At 53.8% G+C, this 17,934-nt stretch overlaps 6 protein-coding genes across 6 annotated transcripts; 4 read left to right on the top strand and 2 right to left on the bottom strand.

The window, feature by feature from the left end:
* Positions 1–799: 799 nt before the first annotated feature.
* SPSK_05499 (uncharacterized protein) lies at positions 800–1,669 on the top strand (the record flags this gene model as incomplete). Its single annotated transcript, XM_016732244.1, has 1 exon — positions 800–1,669. The coding sequence occupies one exon, from the start codon at positions 800–802 to the stop codon at positions 1,667–1,669; it is 870 nt and encodes a 289-aa protein (XP_016582934.1).
* A 1,422-nt stretch (positions 1,670–3,091) lies between these two features.
* Positions 3,092–4,100, bottom strand: SPSK_05426 (uncharacterized protein; the record flags this gene model as incomplete). The annotated part of the gene is made up of 2 exons (XM_016732173.1): positions 3,092–4,036; positions 4,098–4,100. 2 exons carry the CDS (start codon positions 4,098–4,100, stop codon positions 3,092–3,094), a joined length of 948 nt encoding a protein of 315 aa, XP_016582933.1.
* A 596-nt stretch (positions 4,101–4,696) lies between these two features.
* On the bottom strand, positions 4,697–8,056 carry SPSK_04872 (uncharacterized protein; the record flags this gene model as incomplete). The annotated part of the gene is made up of 1 exon (XM_016731633.1): positions 4,697–8,056. One exon carries the CDS (start codon positions 8,054–8,056, stop codon positions 4,697–4,699), a length of 3,360 nt encoding a protein of 1,119 aa, XP_016582932.1.
* Positions 8,057–8,577: 521 nt separating this feature from the next.
* SPSK_05710 (uncharacterized protein) lies at positions 8,578–8,904 on the top strand (the record flags this gene model as incomplete). The annotated part of the gene is made up of 1 exon (XM_016732450.1): positions 8,578–8,904. One exon carries the CDS (start codon positions 8,578–8,580, stop codon positions 8,902–8,904), a length of 327 nt encoding a protein of 108 aa, XP_016582931.1.
* A 22-nt stretch (positions 8,905–8,926) lies between these two features.
* On the top strand, positions 8,927–9,385 carry SPSK_05643 (uncharacterized protein; the record flags this gene model as incomplete). Its single annotated transcript, XM_016732385.1, has 1 exon — positions 8,927–9,385. One exon carries the CDS (start codon positions 8,927–8,929, stop codon positions 9,383–9,385), a length of 459 nt encoding a protein of 152 aa, XP_016582930.1.
* A 6,074-nt stretch (positions 9,386–15,459) lies between these two features.
* SPSK_05496 (uncharacterized protein) lies at positions 15,460–16,335 on the top strand (the record flags this gene model as incomplete). Its single annotated transcript, XM_016732241.1, has 1 exon — positions 15,460–16,335. The coding sequence occupies one exon, from the start codon at positions 15,460–15,462 to the stop codon at positions 16,333–16,335; it is 876 nt and encodes a 291-aa protein (XP_016582929.1).
* Positions 16,336–17,934: the final 1,599 nt, after the last annotated feature.

Raw genomic sequence — 17,934 nt, 5'->3', positions numbered from 1 at the left:
AGACAAAACGCTTCAACACGCAACTGGTCTGTCTCACATCTGGCTGTCTGCCACCTCGGCCTTGAGATTGGGGCAGCCCGACACTTGTCAACTTTCAGCCGCGTGCCAAGTCTTTTTCTTTGGCCGCACTTGAGCGAACCTACAGCAAGGCATACAAGCGGACAGACAGACACGAGAGCAAGCGGACAGGCGGCCGAGGCCTGCATCATGCGGATGGAGCGATGCGGGCCATGTCCTTTGTCAGGCGCGGAGCAACTGGCTCGGCAGGCTTGGACTGCGGCGGGTGTGTTGCACGGCGCTCAGTAATACTGTCATGGACTAGACAATGACCCGAAGGTGGATGTGTTTCGTGTTGTTTATCGTGTGTCTTGCTTTTCGTGAGGAGGGCACAGTAGACGGCCTGTGACACAATCTGCATGCTCAGCCTCTTGTGTAGCCTATGCGTGCTGCTTATATGCGCACATACGTACAGTGTACGACATGTGTAGTGTGCTGTAGTAGGATCTGAAAGCTGTTTTCGCCCTCGCTGCATGGCAGGCAGACTTTGTGCAGCAATGTTTGGTCTGGGACACTGCTATATAGATCATGTCCGCCCTTAGGTCGAAGTTGTAGTTTCTTTGGGAGAAAATGGTGATTTATGGTTTCAAGGTTTGAAAATTTGATAAATGTAAGTATACTATTTTACGCTTTTGTTTTTTTTATTTTTATTTTTTTTTTTTTAAAAAAAAAAGTAAAAGGAAACGATACGAAACAGAAGTATGGACAGAACTTATACCTCCACATATCAAAATATCTGCTCATGAACCGTCCACGAAACGATATGGTGATCCCTCCCTTCCATCGTCGCCAAATCGGCGTCAGCAGCAGCAACCCCTTCTCGCATGGAAATGGCTTCCCAGGAAGCGGCGGCAACGACAACGGCGGAAGTAGTGGTGGAGCGAATACTGACACAAATACCGGGACGGGAAATGGGAGTGGCAGCGGCAGCGGAGGTGACGGTGGAGGCAACAGTGGAGGCACCAGTGGAGGTACCAGTGGAAGTGGTACTTCAGGCAGCGGCGGTACTTTGACCAGCGGAGGCGGCACGACCACAACTGGAGGCAGCAGCGACACGCTGGGCAGCGGCTACGACAGCGGCCGCGGGCCCGGAAATGGACCTGGAAGTGGCTACAGCCCCGGAATGTCCGGCCCCAACTCCAACGCCATTGCCGGCATTGCCGTCGGGTCTGTGCTCGCCTTTTTTCTCATTGCGGCTGTGCTCATCTGGCTATGCACGCGGCAGTGGCGTCGACAGCAGCTGCAGCTGAACCATGAGCAGCAAGTTCTCGCCAAATCGACGCAAGCCCATCGGCCGGATCACCATACCGACGATGCAGCATCCTTTGCCAAAGAAGCAAACGGCTCGCGCGTCCAGCTGCCGCAACCAGACCTGCCTACCCTTCCCGACGACCCCCCGCCTTACGAAGAGAGTCAGCAGCAGAGGCGTGTATATGATGGTGGACACATTCCATCTTTTAGCCAGAGCAACGCGACCGACATCGAGCGCGCCGTAGGATCCGTTTCGGACGGGTTTCGCCAGTACAGCCCACCGCCACCAGTCATCGATGCCAGCAACAAAGGGAATCTCGACACTCCGGAGAGAAGGCCAGAACATGGACAGCAGTTATAAGGGGGGATAATGAAAGGTAAGCTCTTACTGTATTTTTATGTTTTATGTTTTTGTGTTTTTATGTTTTTGGGCAGCCTGCTTTGTCTGCTTTTGTGACCGGTTTTGACGAAAGACCTAGTATTCAAAAGAAAACGACACACGCGACACCACTCTCTAGAAATCGCATTCCATCCCCTCAAAAAGAATCTCAAACAACCTTAATACTACCTGTCGGACAGCCTGCGACGTATGATATAACAGTGTGAGTGGTAGTGTATCAGTGCAGGACGGAAGATGCGGAGTTCCGTCGGCCGGTGTTGGCCCTTGTGGGCTGAATAGTGTACTGTGATTGGCTAATCAACGTACCGGTAGTCGTCAGCGAATGCACACCGACGACGATATCCTGACACAATATATGAGGCTGGGCGTGTCCTTTACTTTTATTGTAATTTTTCTGGAGCACGATGGCAAGTCATGAGCTCGTTGGCCGTCTCATTACGGAGGCATTAATTTAGCATTTGGTATTCGTTTCATTTCATGTTGTCTTGACCCTTCAAACCACACCGTCTCCTCAACACAAAGCCTCCTCTTGCACCCGAACCAACGGCACTAGCCAACAGACACGACAATTGTCAAAGCCGCTGGCTGAAGCGTCCAAAAGTGTCCGTGTTGGCCCATCGTCCTCCACCCTGATCAATACCACACGTAAGCACAGGTTGGTAAGCTGCACTCAAAAGCAAAGCTATCCAGAACCAGGACACGTTCCTCGATCTTTGTTCCAGAGCGAACCCGAGCCCATGGGCCCCTTTACCTTTGTCATGGTATTGTCTGAAGCACACTATCCTCATCTGGGTCGTTCAGCCTGGACTGGTTAGTGAGAGCCTTGGTCGACTTCGGTGACGAACAGACAGCCGTATCGCTTACCGTCGACGTCGGCGGCAGCGAGAGCCACGTGCTCGAGGCCATTGCTGCCCGGGCCCCTGGATTCCCTTTGAACCACCGCTGCGTCCTCGAGATCCTGCCCGAGGTACCTAACCCTCGCTGATGACGATCCTCAACTCTAAAAGGTCAAAAATGGTTGTCACCGACCGCCACGAAGGACGACCCGCCCTCGCCACAAACCTCCTTGTCAAACTTGTTTGTGGCCTGTATGGGCGGCAAGCAGCGCATTCTACGCAATTCTGAGGCGACCACGACCCAGGCAGCTGTCAAAGTTGCGGGTGTGCACCGCAATGAAGGAATCGATGCAGCAGTCGTCAATGTATATCGCTGTGATGCGTCCTTCCCCTCATACCATGTTATTTTCCGATTCGTATCTCTTGTGTTATCTATTTCCGCTCTTGCTATTTTAGTGTCAACCTGCAAACGTCTCAACGAAGTTTATTTGTCATCGATGCGTCGTTAGTAGTTTGTACGGCTTCCGTCTATCGTCAACCTGTCCGTCTATGCCTTCCCCGGGTCGGCCAGCGCATACGACACCCGCGAGATCCCCTTGGACCGCGAAATCTTGGTCACCCGCGTCTCCCCGCAGAGGTCCGTCGAGTCCACATGTGTGCCGCCGCACGGGTACACCTCGGCGCCCACGATCCGCACAATCCGCCACTTGTCCGTGGGCGCTGCCGAAGTCGTCGTCGACGACGACGACGACGGTGCGGCCGGTTGCGGAATCAGCCGCTCCAGTCCGTTCTTGCGGAAATCCGCGGCGTCCCACCAGTCAATCTCGACGGGCATCGCTCGCGCAATGTACTCGGTGAGACGCGCCTGGATGGGGTCCTTCCAGTGGCCGTCAATCTTGCCGCGGAACTCGCACGACGCCGCGTCGGGGAAATGCGACGCCTTGAGCTCGTCGAAGCCCTCCACCTGCTGCTCGACGAGGTGGCGGACGGCCGAGCCGAGGACGTGGCCCGCTGTGTGCAGGCGCGAGTAGAGGACCCGCTTGGCGACGTCAATGGCCTGCGTGACGGGCGTGCCGGCCGCAAAACTGAAACTGCCACTGGTGTTGTCGGTGTCGTCGGAGCCCGTCGTGAACCGGCCAAAGTGCAGCACCTGGCTGGGGTGGACGGCGTCGGTGCGTGCTGACAAGACGTCAAACACCACAGACGCCGGTGTGTGGACACCCCCGCCCTCGCCATCCGCCGCAGTCGTCGCCGTCATCGTCCCGACGTCCGACGGCTGCCCGCCGCCCTGCGGGTGGAAGATGGTGGCCTCGGTCACGACGGCATAGTAGGGCGTCTCTTGGCCGTCGGCCTCCTCCTGAAGGCCCTGCTTGAAGAGTGCCTTGTTGGCCGACGCCAGCGACGCAAACGGCAGCACGGCGACCACCGTCGTCGGCAGCGTGTAGCGCTTGGCGTCGTGATGGAACACGAGCTCCGTGTGGGCGGGTGCGGTCTGGTGAAGACGTATTAGTTTAATGTGAGCGTAGTAAGCGGAGTGACCGTGGGTGTGCTACCATTGTGTCTGGAGATTGTCGTCTGCTCGCGTGCGCTGTCAAAAAGCAGTGGGCGGCGTCGGGCGGTGTCAGAAAGTTGGAGGTTGGCAAACACCGCAAACACCGCCTCCGCACTGTGCCCCTGATAGCGTAATTTGGTCTCTCAAATCTGGAGATATCCCGCCAAAATGCTCACAGATCGGCGGCCGTATTGCTCGCATTAGCTGGGTCGCCATCGCAAGGCGGCACGAAGAGACAATGCGCAAATTATGCAGAGTACAACAAAAAACGAGTTGAATCCAAAAGTGTACCGCGTGTTATATTAAAACTACAGTTAAAAATAAGGACGTTTTAAGCCAACCAGTTGACCTGAGAAGAGAATATTCAGAAAGAAGACCAAATACAAAACAAAAGAAATCGGTAGATCCAAACCCACAAAAGTAATTAAAAAATAAAAACAGATCATCGCTGGCCATTAATACAGGGTGGTGCTTGGCTCCTCTTGGTTGTAAATGCTCTTTACATGAAGACAAAAGAAATTGGAGAGAAGGGGATCGAAGGAAACGGTAAAGGATAATTAATGTGAAGTAAACAAGAGACAACAGTGGTCATGCGGTCGCCTATCCGTTGTGACCCCACCAGCCGGCCTCCATGCCGACGCGCGTACCACCGCCGACGGCGCTGATGCGCACAGCCCGCTTGTGGGGCAAGGGCAGAGGCGACTCGAGCGGCGAGTCTGGCCGCGGGATGCCCTGCTCGTCGTCGTCGGCATGGCCATAGTAGCTGTGGTGGCTGTTGTTCTGCGCGAGGCTCTGTCTGCGGCCGTTATTGTTGTTGTTGTTTTTGTTGCCAAAGGAGTTAAACGCCAGGTCCGCCGACGCGCTGCCGCTTTGCACCGGGTAGTTGTCCTTCGTGGCGTTGACGCCCACTTCATCGTCATTGACGACGTTCTCGTACTCGTCGTAGTCACTGAATTCGTCAATGTCGTCGTGCACAGTCGGCAGTGTCGGGCCACGTGTCGGGCCACGTGTCGGCTTGGCCACGCCAAGGTATTGCTGCTGACGACCACGGGTTGGTGGGCGCTGGTTCTGTACGGAGGAGGCTGGCGGAGAAGCGGTTGCTGGCGGGTCGATGGGCGATTGGTCTATAGACGACTGGAAGTCGAACGAGTCGTAGCTCTCGGCGCTGTCACTGGCGGCGCCGTCTTGTTTGTCTTCGTCTTCGGCTTCGTCGTCGTCAAAGTTGAGGCAATCGCTGAGGCGCGGGCTTGACTCGCCATCATGAATGTGCGTGTTCCGGACAGCACTGCCGAAGACGTCTTCGGAGCGGTCGCTCGCTGGCGTGCTGTGGCTGCCACTACCACTGCCACTGCCACTGGTCGTGCCAGTCCCACTCCCACTGCTGTTGGACACCTTGCCGGACGCTCCCGAGCCCGACTCTACAGTGGAGGTTGGCTTGTTCATGTTCATGAGCACTCGGTCAAGGTCGCGGTTGGGGGTCGATCTGGCAGTCGGTGTCGGCGGCAGCTGAGCGGTCGGTGGCTTTGACCGGGGCGACAGAGGAATTGAGAGCGACAGGGCGGAGCTCGGCCGCAGAGAGTTGCGAATGCCGGTCGAGGGCGGCACGGGGAAGGTGGTGTCCTCAAACTGCATAGGGAAGTCGCTGAAGCTAATGGACGCGGCGCTCATTGACCGAGGTTGCGGCGAGTGTAACTCGAGGACGGCATCAATGCTTCCTCGGCGGATCTCGTGGACGGGCTCGGCTGGCTGCGATGCTGCCATTTCTTGCTCCTTGCCCTCGGCCGTTTTCTTTTCCTTGTCCTTTTCCTTCTCCTTTTCCTTGTCCTCCTCCTCTTCAAACTCGGCGATAACCGACTCACGCATGCGGAGCCGCTTCTTGCGCAGCGCTGCGAGCAGCAGCTCCTCCTGGCGTGTGACGGCCATGAAGCGACCTGGACCAGCTGTGGGGCTACGGGGGGCGCCAGAATCGGCCGGCAAACTGCCGTTAGCCGACCGAACCAAACCCTGGTCGGCGTCGTAGGCTGATGTGCGGTTGGATCGAATCATAAAGTCCATGCTTGTCGGTGACAGCGGTGGGGTCGGCTGGTCAGACGAGGACGCGCGGCTGCGCGCCTTGTCGGAGTTGAAAGAGGCACCCTGTGCTGGAATGAGAGTGATGGCACGGGCTTCGTGAACGGTGTAGTTGGCCGGGCCGACCGAATTGCCCGTCCGTGTCGATGCCATGGACACGCGCGACGTGTGCGACTCACGGGACGGTGACCGAATATCGCGGATGGAGGGTTTTGTGGTGCTGGTGGTAGATGCAGACGCTGAGCTAGCACGAGAGTAGGCTGTTGCGGGCAAGGTGGGGCCGGGCGATGGGCTCTCGTTGGGGTTGGGCACGGGCAAGAAGTGTACGGTGTTGTCGGACCGGCCACTCGAGCGGTCTTTCTTCTTGTTGGATGACTGGCTGCGCGATGTCGTTGGGCTCTGCCTTTCTTGACCTTGAGACCTTGGTGTAGTGTCTCGTTGCGACCGCGGCGAGGGCAGAGTGGAAGTGGAGGATGTCTTGGGGCGTGAGTCGACCATGTCGTCCTCCGAGTCGGACGACAGAGACAGGACGCTTGTTTGCTTCAGGTCGATATCGAGCAAGCTCTGGGCAGTGCGTTTCGACGCCTTGGAAGTCCGCGTGTGTCGGCTGGAGATGCTGTCGGAACCGTCGTCCAAGGGGGTTTTGAGGGTAGGAAGATCGAGCGGGTCGTCGCCCCGCGCCGCCGCAACATCCACGTTGGCACCGTAGCCACCCAAGTAGGCCGAGATGTCCTTGTAGAGCGGTGTCTCCAGGGTGATCTGTGGCAGGTAGTTGCCGGCGCGCGCCTCTTCTTCCATCTTTTCTTGGTAAATCTGAGGCACAGTCTTGGGCGACATGGGCGACATGGGCGCGGCGCCGTCGCCTTCGCTATCGGTAGCGGGTGCCTCGGATGCTGACTCGGCGTCCTGCTCGGCAAAGACATCGCGGAACGTCATCTGTTCGTAATGTGCATATAGGTTCTGGAGGCCGGCTGCCTCTTGTGTGGCGGAAGGAGTAGGGGGTGCAGGTGTTGTCGTTGTTAATCGTGGATTGGGTAGAGACTTTTTCCGCAGCACCTTTTGCTTGGGACTTGCCATGCCAGACAGGCCGTCGCGCATCGAGCCCTGTGTCACCGGTCGTACTTTGTGGTGGCTGCGGGTACTGCTGTGCGGGTGGTTGAGGTAGTCCATTGGGGAAACGGACATGAACGATGGAGAGCGCGTAACCATGTCAGGGCTGAGGACCAGCCCTCGATCGGAGTTCAAGGTCATGGTGCTGGACGACTTGCGGTTGGTGAACATGCGGGAGAGGTCGAGCTTGGCCGGCTTCTTTTTGCGCCTTGACGCTTGCGAGATGCTGCCGTCAATGTCAAGTAACGAGCTCGCCTTCGTAGGCAGACCCTTGGCCATGGCTGAATTCGACGTCTGTTGTGAGATGCCCAATGGAACTTTGGATTTGTCGTAGTATGAGACGATGGTGGAGCCGGACTGCTTGCGCCGAAGGCTTGAGGCGTCCGTGATGGAGCGGCCCTCGTGGCCGTACAAGTCGATGCTGATGTCGCCGTCAGCGAAGATCCGCGGTAGGACGCCCGACTCCTCGTCGAAGCCCGCCGACCGGCCGCCGCGAGGGCTGTCAACAACAGTGTCTTCGGTCAGGCTCGGCAGACCGCCATCGTAAGTATCGTCGTAGCTTATGGCACTCTCGGGCACGTTGATGCTGATGCTGGAGTGGGCGTTGGAGGCGGTGTCCCAATGCCTGGCCGCATCCGATGGGGGCAATGAGGCGGCCGAGTCGACGTTGATATGTGAGGAACCTAGGACTTTCTGGACCTTGGTGAGAGGTGGCGCCTTGGCAGCGACGGGCTCCTGTTTGCTCCTCCGGCCGGGGACCGGAAAACTGAAGCGAGGCATGGCAATGGCGCAAAAGCAAACGCAAACGCAAAATCACGTGCAAAAGCAGAATCAGTCAAGGCTTGCTGCGAAAGCGAGAAGGTTGCGCAACAATTGTAAACACACCCCAAGCCCCCTTACCCAGCAAAATGTGGAAGTTGAAGGAGAAGGGGGAGAAAATCCCAGCTTTATCGGCGCATGAGCGAAGCCATGTACACTGAGGCCGTCGCAAGAAAGGCAATTTTTGAAGTACCTTTCAAGGCGGCGCAGTAGTTGAGTCGTGACTAGGAAATTGAGCGGCCGAGCGTTCAGAGCTCAGTTTCAAGACGATTTACTGCTTGGAAGTTTTGCCCGTGCGGTTGAAGGCGGTTCGTCGGTCGTCGGGTGATACGTCCTGGAGCTGCACTGTCTGTTTGTCGGTCCGCCAGTCGATAGTGCACTGTATCCGTGACGGGCGGCCACAGTCAAGACGCCAAGTCTAAATGTCGGCTTGGGCTGAATGACGAACTCAGTGTTTCGAGAGCGCGCAGGTCAGATAGACAATGGCGGCTATTCAGGCGAGGGTTGCGGCAAGAAGCGAGATACAGAGACGACGGCTGGCTGTAGGAGCAGGAGATGAGAGGAGACGAGAGGGTCGGCGGGAAAGGCTGCAGGACGAGACACAGGGCGTGTTGAATAACGAAATCCTCCGATGGCTGGTCCCCAGTTGCTTGGCTCTGGTGAGACGAAACGAACAAGACCAGACGCTGCCGTTGAAATGGCTTCGCTTTCCCGATCCAGGTGCAATCCGTGGAGTACAGGCAGATGCTGATATGAATGTCTTGGTGGTGAATGCCGCGCGGTTGGGAGTTGTGCGAGTTGTCTCATGAACTGTTGCCGAACGTCGGGAGGATGCGAGACAAAATTCTTGATCTGACAGCAGTGACGATCGCGAGGAAGGGAGGGCAAGACAAAAAGCACCCGGAGTCCCGAGACCGGTCTGTTCCAGCGAGTGTATACGATTTAGAGGAGGACGAGAAACAGAAGAGGTGGTGGTGGATAGGAAAGGAGACAGCAAAAGGCGAGATGGAATGCAAGCAAGATTATGGTGAGATTTCGCACAAGAGGGAAAGAAAGGCAGGACCCCAGAGCGAGACGACGACTTGCAGACGGTTCTCCCCCGGACAGCATGTGGATCTGACCGACGAGCAAAAGGAATCAAGCCGTGTGTCTTGTGGTGTGAGGGAAAGTTCAAGAGGAGCCGGCAACAGAGACGAGAGAGGGACTCCGCTGTTCCCTGCTTTTTTGCTGGTGGGTTTCTGCTTCTTTTCGATTAGCGTCAGGACCATGACAGGGCAGGAGGGGTGTTAGACGTGCAGAAGAGGCCTTGAGAACAAGGAAAAAAGAAAAAAGAACCGGTCACAGAAGTGCGAACAGACCTACGAATTAGAGGCCTGAAAAGAAGGTGTGAGCAGCCGATGTCCTCCAGTTCCCATCGAACGGTGCGTCCGTTGATTTGCTGGTGCGCCCGCTGACGATTGTTCCATGGGGACCGGTGGAACGCCAGCGAGCGCAAAGAAAGACAGAAAAGAAAAGAAGAGCAGCGGCAAAAAAGAGCCAGACGGAAGCCGACCCACCGGCTTGCGACCACCACCACCACCACCACACTTACCCCTGTTCGTGGAGCCAACAATCCCTGTCGAAATGACGCTAGCGCGGGCCAGCTGGACCTGGTCTTTTGCAATCTGCTGGCTTGGCTTGGGGGTGCGCTCGGGTGGAGAGGAAGAACGGCCGAGGATGGCTGATGGATTTTGGTGTTGTTCGTGGTGAGAACGAAAAGAGGAGATCTAAGAAGCTGACAAGTGACAATTTTGCGTTACATTGACAAGTGCGAGAAGGAGGACGGTGCCGATCACGTGTATTTTCCAACGTCAACAAACTTCACGACGTCCATAACAGGAACGCATGTGTCCAGCGATGTGGTATCAAGCAGGCTGGTCTGTCTGTCATGAAGGCAACTGCTGCCGGTCGCACCTGCCTTGGATTTGATACATGGGGAAATGGGATGTACAGACTCACCTGCGTTTTACAGAAGGTGCGATGGAGTTCATTCCAAGAGTGGGAGGCCAGGCTGTGGACCGTCGTGGCCGATGTCACCTCTCATCTCCTCCGGACGAGCCCTAGGATGATACGGTCGTAACAATTGCGCATCGCCAAATTACATCGTAGGGCAGTGCCCCGGGACTGCGACGCTGAATACACTTGCTGTTGGTGAGGAATGTCACTGTCTTTGGGCGAGGAAACCAGACGGCAGGCACATCCCAGGAACGCCCAAGCTGGGTGGTCGAGGCTGCCCTAACAAGCAATGCTCCAAGCTCATAAAAATGAATAGTGGCACACGACCTGGGTGCCGTTTGTCAATTTGACGAGAGACAGGCAAGTACGAACGCGCCCCTATCCCGTATTCTACGAGGGCGCAGGCCGCTTGTGTGACGCCGAACGAATGTTGTACGGAAGGCGCGGTGGCACCCAGCGCCTTACCATGCCGCTTGTGCCTGTCGCCGCATCCGAGGAAAGTACGGATGCGAGACCACGGAAGCCGGAAAGAAGCACCCGGATCAGTGCTTGCCCCGGCCGTGCACATGCTTTAACATAGGCTACGCATCGGTTTCCCCTGTTGGCCTTGATTGTCAGTTGTCACAAAATCCCGTTACAAAACACATGCTCTCGACACCCGTCAGCCTCCAAAGACGACCCTTTGGACACACTGTGCTAGCGCCCAGTTGACAAGGGCCTCGGGCTTGCTTTTGGCTTCTTCTAGCGCTGTCTAGCCCTGAAAATTGGCAATTTGCCGCGGAACCCTTTCGCGAAATCACTTTTGGCCTTTCTGGGACATCACGGACTCGACCTCTCGTCAACCACCTGCAGCACAAGCGGCGTGCTTCTTTGCATCTTCTGCTCTCGTTCTCGATCTAGCCTCTCTTTAGTGGTATGGACTTGCAATGACATCAAAGTGTCGCCTCACTTGCAAAGAATCGGATGAATTACGATTTGACGCGGTCTTACGACGACAATAGAGACGGGGACACCGCGTTCAACTGCCACGGTACAGAGGGTATCGTGTCTTACATTGTACGTCGTACGTGACGAGGCGAAAGAAACGATGAAATGTGTTCAGATTAGACTCCCCTGCCGTATGACGAGGTCAACTGGCTGCGGTTTCATTCCATGCAGGTTTCATCAAAAGAATGCAGTAACATACAGTCCGGTCGTAAGGCACGTCTGTCCCGTTTGTGATGGACGCCAGGACATACGGCGACCGCGATTCCCGCCAGGGGCCGCCGACGACCCGCAAGAAAGAGTGCGTTGCGTGCCCTTTGTGGTTATGAATGTGACAAGAAAGGCTCCCAAAACGCCACAGGGCAAATGCGGCAGACAAAGCCAGGAGCTATGTATGATGCCGATCTGAATGGAGAATGGACACGTTGTTCTGGGTTGTGCCCTTGCCGGTGGATGAAAGACGCGGACAATCGTCCAGACAATCGGGCAAGTGAGCAGGCGGGCAAAACGGTGACGTTCGAAAATGAAGGTCGAAATGGAGGTACGTCGTAGACAATCACATCCACTTTGGTGTGACGATTGTAGGCAGAGTGGTTTGTTCCTAGGCGCATGTTTTGAATTTCGTTCTTCCGCAATTTTTTATTTTTTTTTAAAAAAGAAAGGCATGACGAGTTTCAACAAGATCTGCGAGACATCGATACACCTCCTACAGTCAGCAACGATGTAGACTATCCTCCTTTTATCACAGGGCCCCCCAGTGTCTTCTTTTCGCCCTACCATCGGGCACATTCTCCCATCGAAGGCGTTGCGAAACGCCACATCTCGATGGATACTTTAGAGGGTTCCATCTCGGCCATAAGAAATTTGATTTCTGATTTTTTTTCTTTCATACAAATTTCTCCATTTTCTACTTCGTGCTCCAAAGTGAACGCCTCAGCCGCGCTTCCTACATCGTAAGCGATGGGCGACGAAACCCCAAGAGATTAGTGGGTCTGGTGTTGATTGCATGCCGATCCCGACGCGGGACGAAGTAACAGTAATATGGATATGAATATGGAGATGGGGAGAGAGATGGGACAGCGAATACGACACCTGTGAGACCTGGTACGACATACGATGTACTAAAAATTGCGACGTGAACAAATCTCAAAAGAGAAAGGAAAATACAGAGTTTGAGTCAAAGAACAGGGCTCTTTATTGTGAACGACATGCCAAAATGCCAGCACACCCGCTAGTGCCGGGGTCCCCTGCTCTAGAATATGGCTAGGTGAGCTTTCGCGCCAGAGAAGAAACAAAAAAGAAAGTTGTGCAGATCCCAAGCAAGGATTAACCGTTCTTGCGCAGCAATACTGGGCCGCATCAAACTGGTAATTTGGGTAAAAACTGTAGCAACGTAGAAGAAAAGGAAGGACTACTGTGCAAGGTGAACAAACCAAAAATTGGTCGTGCAAACCGTAACTTGAGCACGCGGACAGTGAACGACACGGAAGGGCTGAAATAACGGTTGCATTCGCAGCGGGCCAAATGAAATCGACCAGGATTCTGACAGGCCAAGGGTAGAAGGACATCAGACGGGACAAAATAAAGGCATCACGGGGACTGACAGACTATGTAGTCACGGTCCGAGGCAGGCTCTGTACGAAGTAGGATTTCTGTTGCATTGGCGCAGTCTCGAGCAGTCCCGACGGCGAACATGATGTCGCCGACCAAGGCAGTTTCTGGGCGACCGAGCGGTCCACCGGGAATGTCCGTGACATCCTTATGGAGCAGCTTGCTGGTCTGTTCAGGCCCAGTAAAACAAGTCCTTGAAAGGTTGGGTCTCGAAACTGGACGTCGCTCATCACAGAGCACAGACTACCGCGAGATATCAGTTTTAGACAGGCTTTACGGCCTAAAACTGTCCACAACAGACAATGGAGCTGCGAAAATATAAGGCCTGCTGATAGCAACTCTCCTCCACGGCTATCGTGCCCTTGCACATGTCATACGTTTGTCATACGTCACTTTGGCAAACGACAGCACGGCACTCGCGTACATATGCTGCAGTCAATACCCATAGCTGCCCGGTAGATAAATGCCGTGATCAGGAGAAGCAAGACATGGCGAAACGAGCGTTGTTACATCTCCAATGACACAAGCTTCTGTGTGGACTAACACGGGTTGTTTTGATATCGAAAGGTTGCCAGCTCGGCTGTGATGCCTTACTATCATTTACGAAGTAAGTCTTACACTCACATTCGCAAGCAGAATGGAAAGAAAAGGCCCATGCGTCAAGGGAACAAATGCAACTCAAGCTTTGACTTCTTTTATCTTGAAGTAGATACCTTCTCCCGACCAGTTCGTCCGCTATGGCGTTGAGATCCACCTGCGATCTACGTCAAAGCGGGCAGAAAAGCAACGGCCTGGATGGAGGCAATGTGCCAACGAACGGCACAGAAAACTGGGAGGACAAAGGTTTTTTTATTCGCGGTTACAATTGGGCGAAAGGGCTGCGCGAAAAGGCCAAAGAGGCTCTTGATGCAACGGTAGGCTTCCATCTGCAAGCGATCTGAGCGCTGCACGGCACAAAACTTGACCCCATGATTCGCGGTTGGCGGGTGCGAGCGCACAACATAAAGAGAAAAGGAAAGGGGAAGGGTAGCATCCTGGGGTCGCAGCCCGCACGAAGACGGGAAAAAATCAGGACGAAGACGTGCCCGTCAGTACGACTTACCAGGCTTTCGTCTTTCTCGGATCTCCAATTGCGTTTCGTGGGTCGGGACCAAAGCTCCAGCGTCAACGCAACGTCAAGGCGCAGTAAGTAGGACCCATACGTCAAGACAAGGAAACCGAGGATCTCATAAAAAAATAAAAAATAAAAACAGAGACTGCGAGAACAAGTGTATGTCGGAACACGGCAATTCATGGCACTGTCAAGAGGTTGACTTATTGGATGAACACTTTTTTGACACTCACCATTTACATCCTTTTGCTGTTGTCCTGTTAATGGCTGAATGGCTTGCATTCAATATCCAATGCACGTAATGCGAAGCCACCACTGTTAGACGGCTCCAGTAATTCCAATGCGACTTTACGTCGACAACACAAAATGCAACGTAGGGAACACTACGACATACGACATCTGCCTGCGCATCCAGTGGAGACGTGAAACGACTGGTAAAGTACAATCGTCAAGGGGTCAAAATCAAAATGTACGAGTGCCATTTGGCATGTTCTATCAATTTGTCCTTCGACAAAAGTGAACGCGTAAATATTGAGGACAATAAAGCCTTCATTCACTGTATTTTACCACGGGTAGCTGCTAAAGGACGCACGCATTGCTCAAGAAGAGGCAGAGATCACAAGGCACGTCGTACATCCATCCACTCTGTATCAATGCTGATCATATACGGGGCATCTCCAGATCCCACTGACATGGATCACATTGTTCAAACCAGAAGAGTTCGGGCGGGCTCTGGCAAAGTTTAAACGTAAATCACAAGGCCCTTGCCTGCTATGGCACATTCTGATGGCAGCTGCTTTCGTCACAGCTGCTTGTTTGTCTCACGGTGAGATTCACACAGTTTACAAATCATCTAACCCATGACGACAATTAAAACACGTCTCTCAAAATACGCATATATGACATCACCGTCCGCTGTTTCCCGCAAAAACACACGTACACTACTGCACGGCCAACACTGTAAACCTGGGAATTATGACGAACCAGGTCGAGCGTCCGCCTTGCATACTTTCAACTACCGACATGGCCAAGACACGAGCATGGACTGCGGGAGTGCATTTTCTGGACGCAGGACTGTCAGGTGCGACGATGTGCAGCTCCTGATGCAGCCAATTCATACAAACAGTGATGGAAATTGGGCACTTTCGTCACAACAAAGACCGTTGTTCTTGTTCCTTGTTCCATTGTTCTTACTTAACAGTACAGCCTCCAGAACACCATCCTCTATTCCCCTCTCAAAACAGTCCTTTCAATCACTTTTAATGTATCTCCTACACGTTTGTCCACTTGTTCGTGAATATCAACACACGGTTGTTACGAAAACGAAATCCGTCTGAAACGAGCATCACAAAGCCCAGTTCATCGACATGAACAATACAATGAACAGCCTTTCATTGCGCCTCGCTTCACGACATACTTAACAATGTTGCTTTCTTCGTTCCTTCGTCTCTTCTGCTCCCTTTCTCTTCATCCACGATGTTACTAATATCTGCCATCGCTGGTTGACCAAAAACCAACCGAAGAGAAACGAAACAGAGCCGTGTCAAGCTTGACGTTTGACAGAAAGCAGCCACTCTTATCACATCAACTCATCTCTGTGCTGTGGTGGTTCGTTTCCTTTTCAGCTCTTTTCCATCGCCGCTTTCACTCACGAATACTAACCATGTGTAGAGACGAGGTCGTGCATTGGCTCTGTGGCCACTTCCTCCGCGCATTCGCACCGTGCCAGAATGCCATCCCGCGCGATGGTGACAAAGCCGTCGGCAGGGATGGGGAGGATGTGCACGCGGCGACCGTCGTGCCACACAATACATTCTCCAAAGGCAATGCCCTCTTCCTTCCCTGCGCCAACTGTGAGACGCGACATGTACGGAACCCCGTCGAGATCCCCTTTTGCATGTTCCCCTCGTGTGTCCCCAACTATTGGACGTGCTGCACGTGCCAGATCCTAATGCCTTTTGGCAGCCAGAGCCGCAGGGACAACGGCAAACGGTCGGTGTCGTCGTCGAGCCGGCTTCGGCGGTGGGCGCCGTCGTTGGGGGTGCCCGAGGACAACCACACGCTGCAGACGGGCCATGTGTGTGGCGACAGCCTGCACGAGGACAGCGAGGACGCGCAAGCGGATGTGCCACGTCTCCATCCCATGGCCACGACACCTTTGATGTGTGTCGATGGTTTATGTGGGTGTGGGCCCGATGGTGGCCGCCACGGACACGCCGTCAACGATGATGCTGGCCCTGCAATCTCTCTCTCCGACCTACGCGAGATCCTCGACGAGATGGGCGACACCGTCGGCCCTCTCCTCGGCGACATGCCCGAGACCCCGAACCCTGGCTGCGGCCACATGCGGTGCGACAAGTGCATACCCTGGAGGCGGTGCCCGTGTTGGTGTCTGTGCCCGTACCTCATCCCCAGTACGCGCCGGAGCTGCTCCGTGTGCGTGCGGTCCAAGTGTGCTGCAAATGACCAGAACGGTCTCCGTGAGTACATTCAAGAGAGGATTGTGAAGGAGCGGGAGCAGCATACGGAGATTGAGTAACCTTCAACCTGTCGAATCATGCCTACGCTTTGTCATTAAGACCAGTTCGCAGCTCAGAACATACAAGTCGATACAAACCATCTAGTAAGTGTTGACGTAGAGTTCTTTTGTTGTTTGTTTCTTTTTTCCTTTTTTATAAATAAATGATTTGACTCCTGATTTATTTGAAATGCTCTCGGATAGACTAAGAGACGAAAAACATTACATTTCATACGAAGTGATTTAATGTTTCCTTGCATTTAAAGCATATTTTTTGAAAAATAAATAATACTTGCACGCATGTATTTTTTGGATTTTGTTTATTATTCCCCCCCTTTTTTTACAAAAAAAAAAAAAAAAAGAATAGAAAACTTCCTTAATATTCCCACAGCCGATTTTGCCACCTCTCAATAATTGATTTTTCAATCAGGAGAGATATAGATGTTAAAAATATGTGAGACCTTGAGAACGGTCGCTGAAACATTGCATCCTGCACTTACTAACAACCAGCCAATTGTACAAGGCATACGATATTGAGCCTCTCGCAACAACGCATTTCCGTGCAGATGTCTGTCCGTCGTCTTTCCCTGTCCTTTCTTGTGTGGCATCGTTTTCTAGCTCGTCTTCACCGTCTTTATGGTCATTCTTCCGCACGGCCAAGACGTTGCGCTAGCAGACCGCTTTTTTGACCCGATGCCGCCGATGGTTGTCATACCCCATCTCCGCAACAGCCGTGGATGTGTTGGAGAGTGTCGACAGGTTTTGTTGAGACATTGCGTTGATTATGCTTGGCTTCCAGAAGTACCGGGCGTCCTGCTATTCCTTCTCCGTTGGTCCACTGCCGTAAATGCCGAAACAGGTGGAAGACGAAATTCAGACATGACTAAGGCATGCGCTGAGGTATGGCTGTTTGGGACTCTCAGTCATAGTTGTTCGTTGTTCCGTAGATAACAGTATGTTGACGCTTGGATACTGCCTCGGTACTACCTGTAGACATAATGCGTGTGCTTTTGAATAACAATATAGATAATATAGATTGCATGCGGAGGACGTACGATCGGATATGAAAACGGCTTGTTAGGAGGCCCGGGTCCCGCCCAATGACGACACTTCTTATGCGTGTGTTTTACGCAGATCGATCATGATCGGGCGGCAAGTGCTACAATCAAAAGTGTGTGTGCCCAAGCTGAGTGATGCGTGGTGGCAGAAGTTTATGGAATCAATCATTGTGCTTTGTGCTTTGTACGTTGTATTTTATTATCTCCGTTTCTTCTTCGTACTTCCTTCCGTTGATGCGTTGGCCGATGTTCGTGCCTTCCCAATTCTCGCCGTCGAAAGGTACAGGCTAACAACCAATGGTGGCCGCCCACGGAGGACGGACTCCTGACCACAACTTTGGCGGTGTCAGGTGGCTGTGGGCAAGTCCACCCACTAAGCTTAGCGCTGTTTTCCCCGCCGCTAAGGCCTGGGGGTGCATCACGACGCCTGAACATTGAGGGAGGGGCTCCGCACAATATGCGACAAAGTGGTCAGATGCGGCCTAAACAGGAAAGCTCAAGGGATCGGGCGTTCGATGCGTTTAAGGTTTTGGAGGCAAGAGGGGGGAGGGGCTCTTGCCTG

The sequence above is a fragment of the Sporothrix schenckii genome, assembly GCF_000961545.1.
Source record: "Sporothrix schenckii 1099-18 chromosome Unknown Cont49, whole genome shotgun sequence".
In the NCBI taxonomy this organism is placed as follows: Eukaryota; Fungi; Ascomycota; class Sordariomycetes; order Ophiostomatales; family Ophiostomataceae; genus Sporothrix; species Sporothrix schenckii.
The sequence above is the reverse complement of the archived record's forward strand: the minus strand, read 5'-3'. Positions and strand labels throughout refer to the sequence as shown.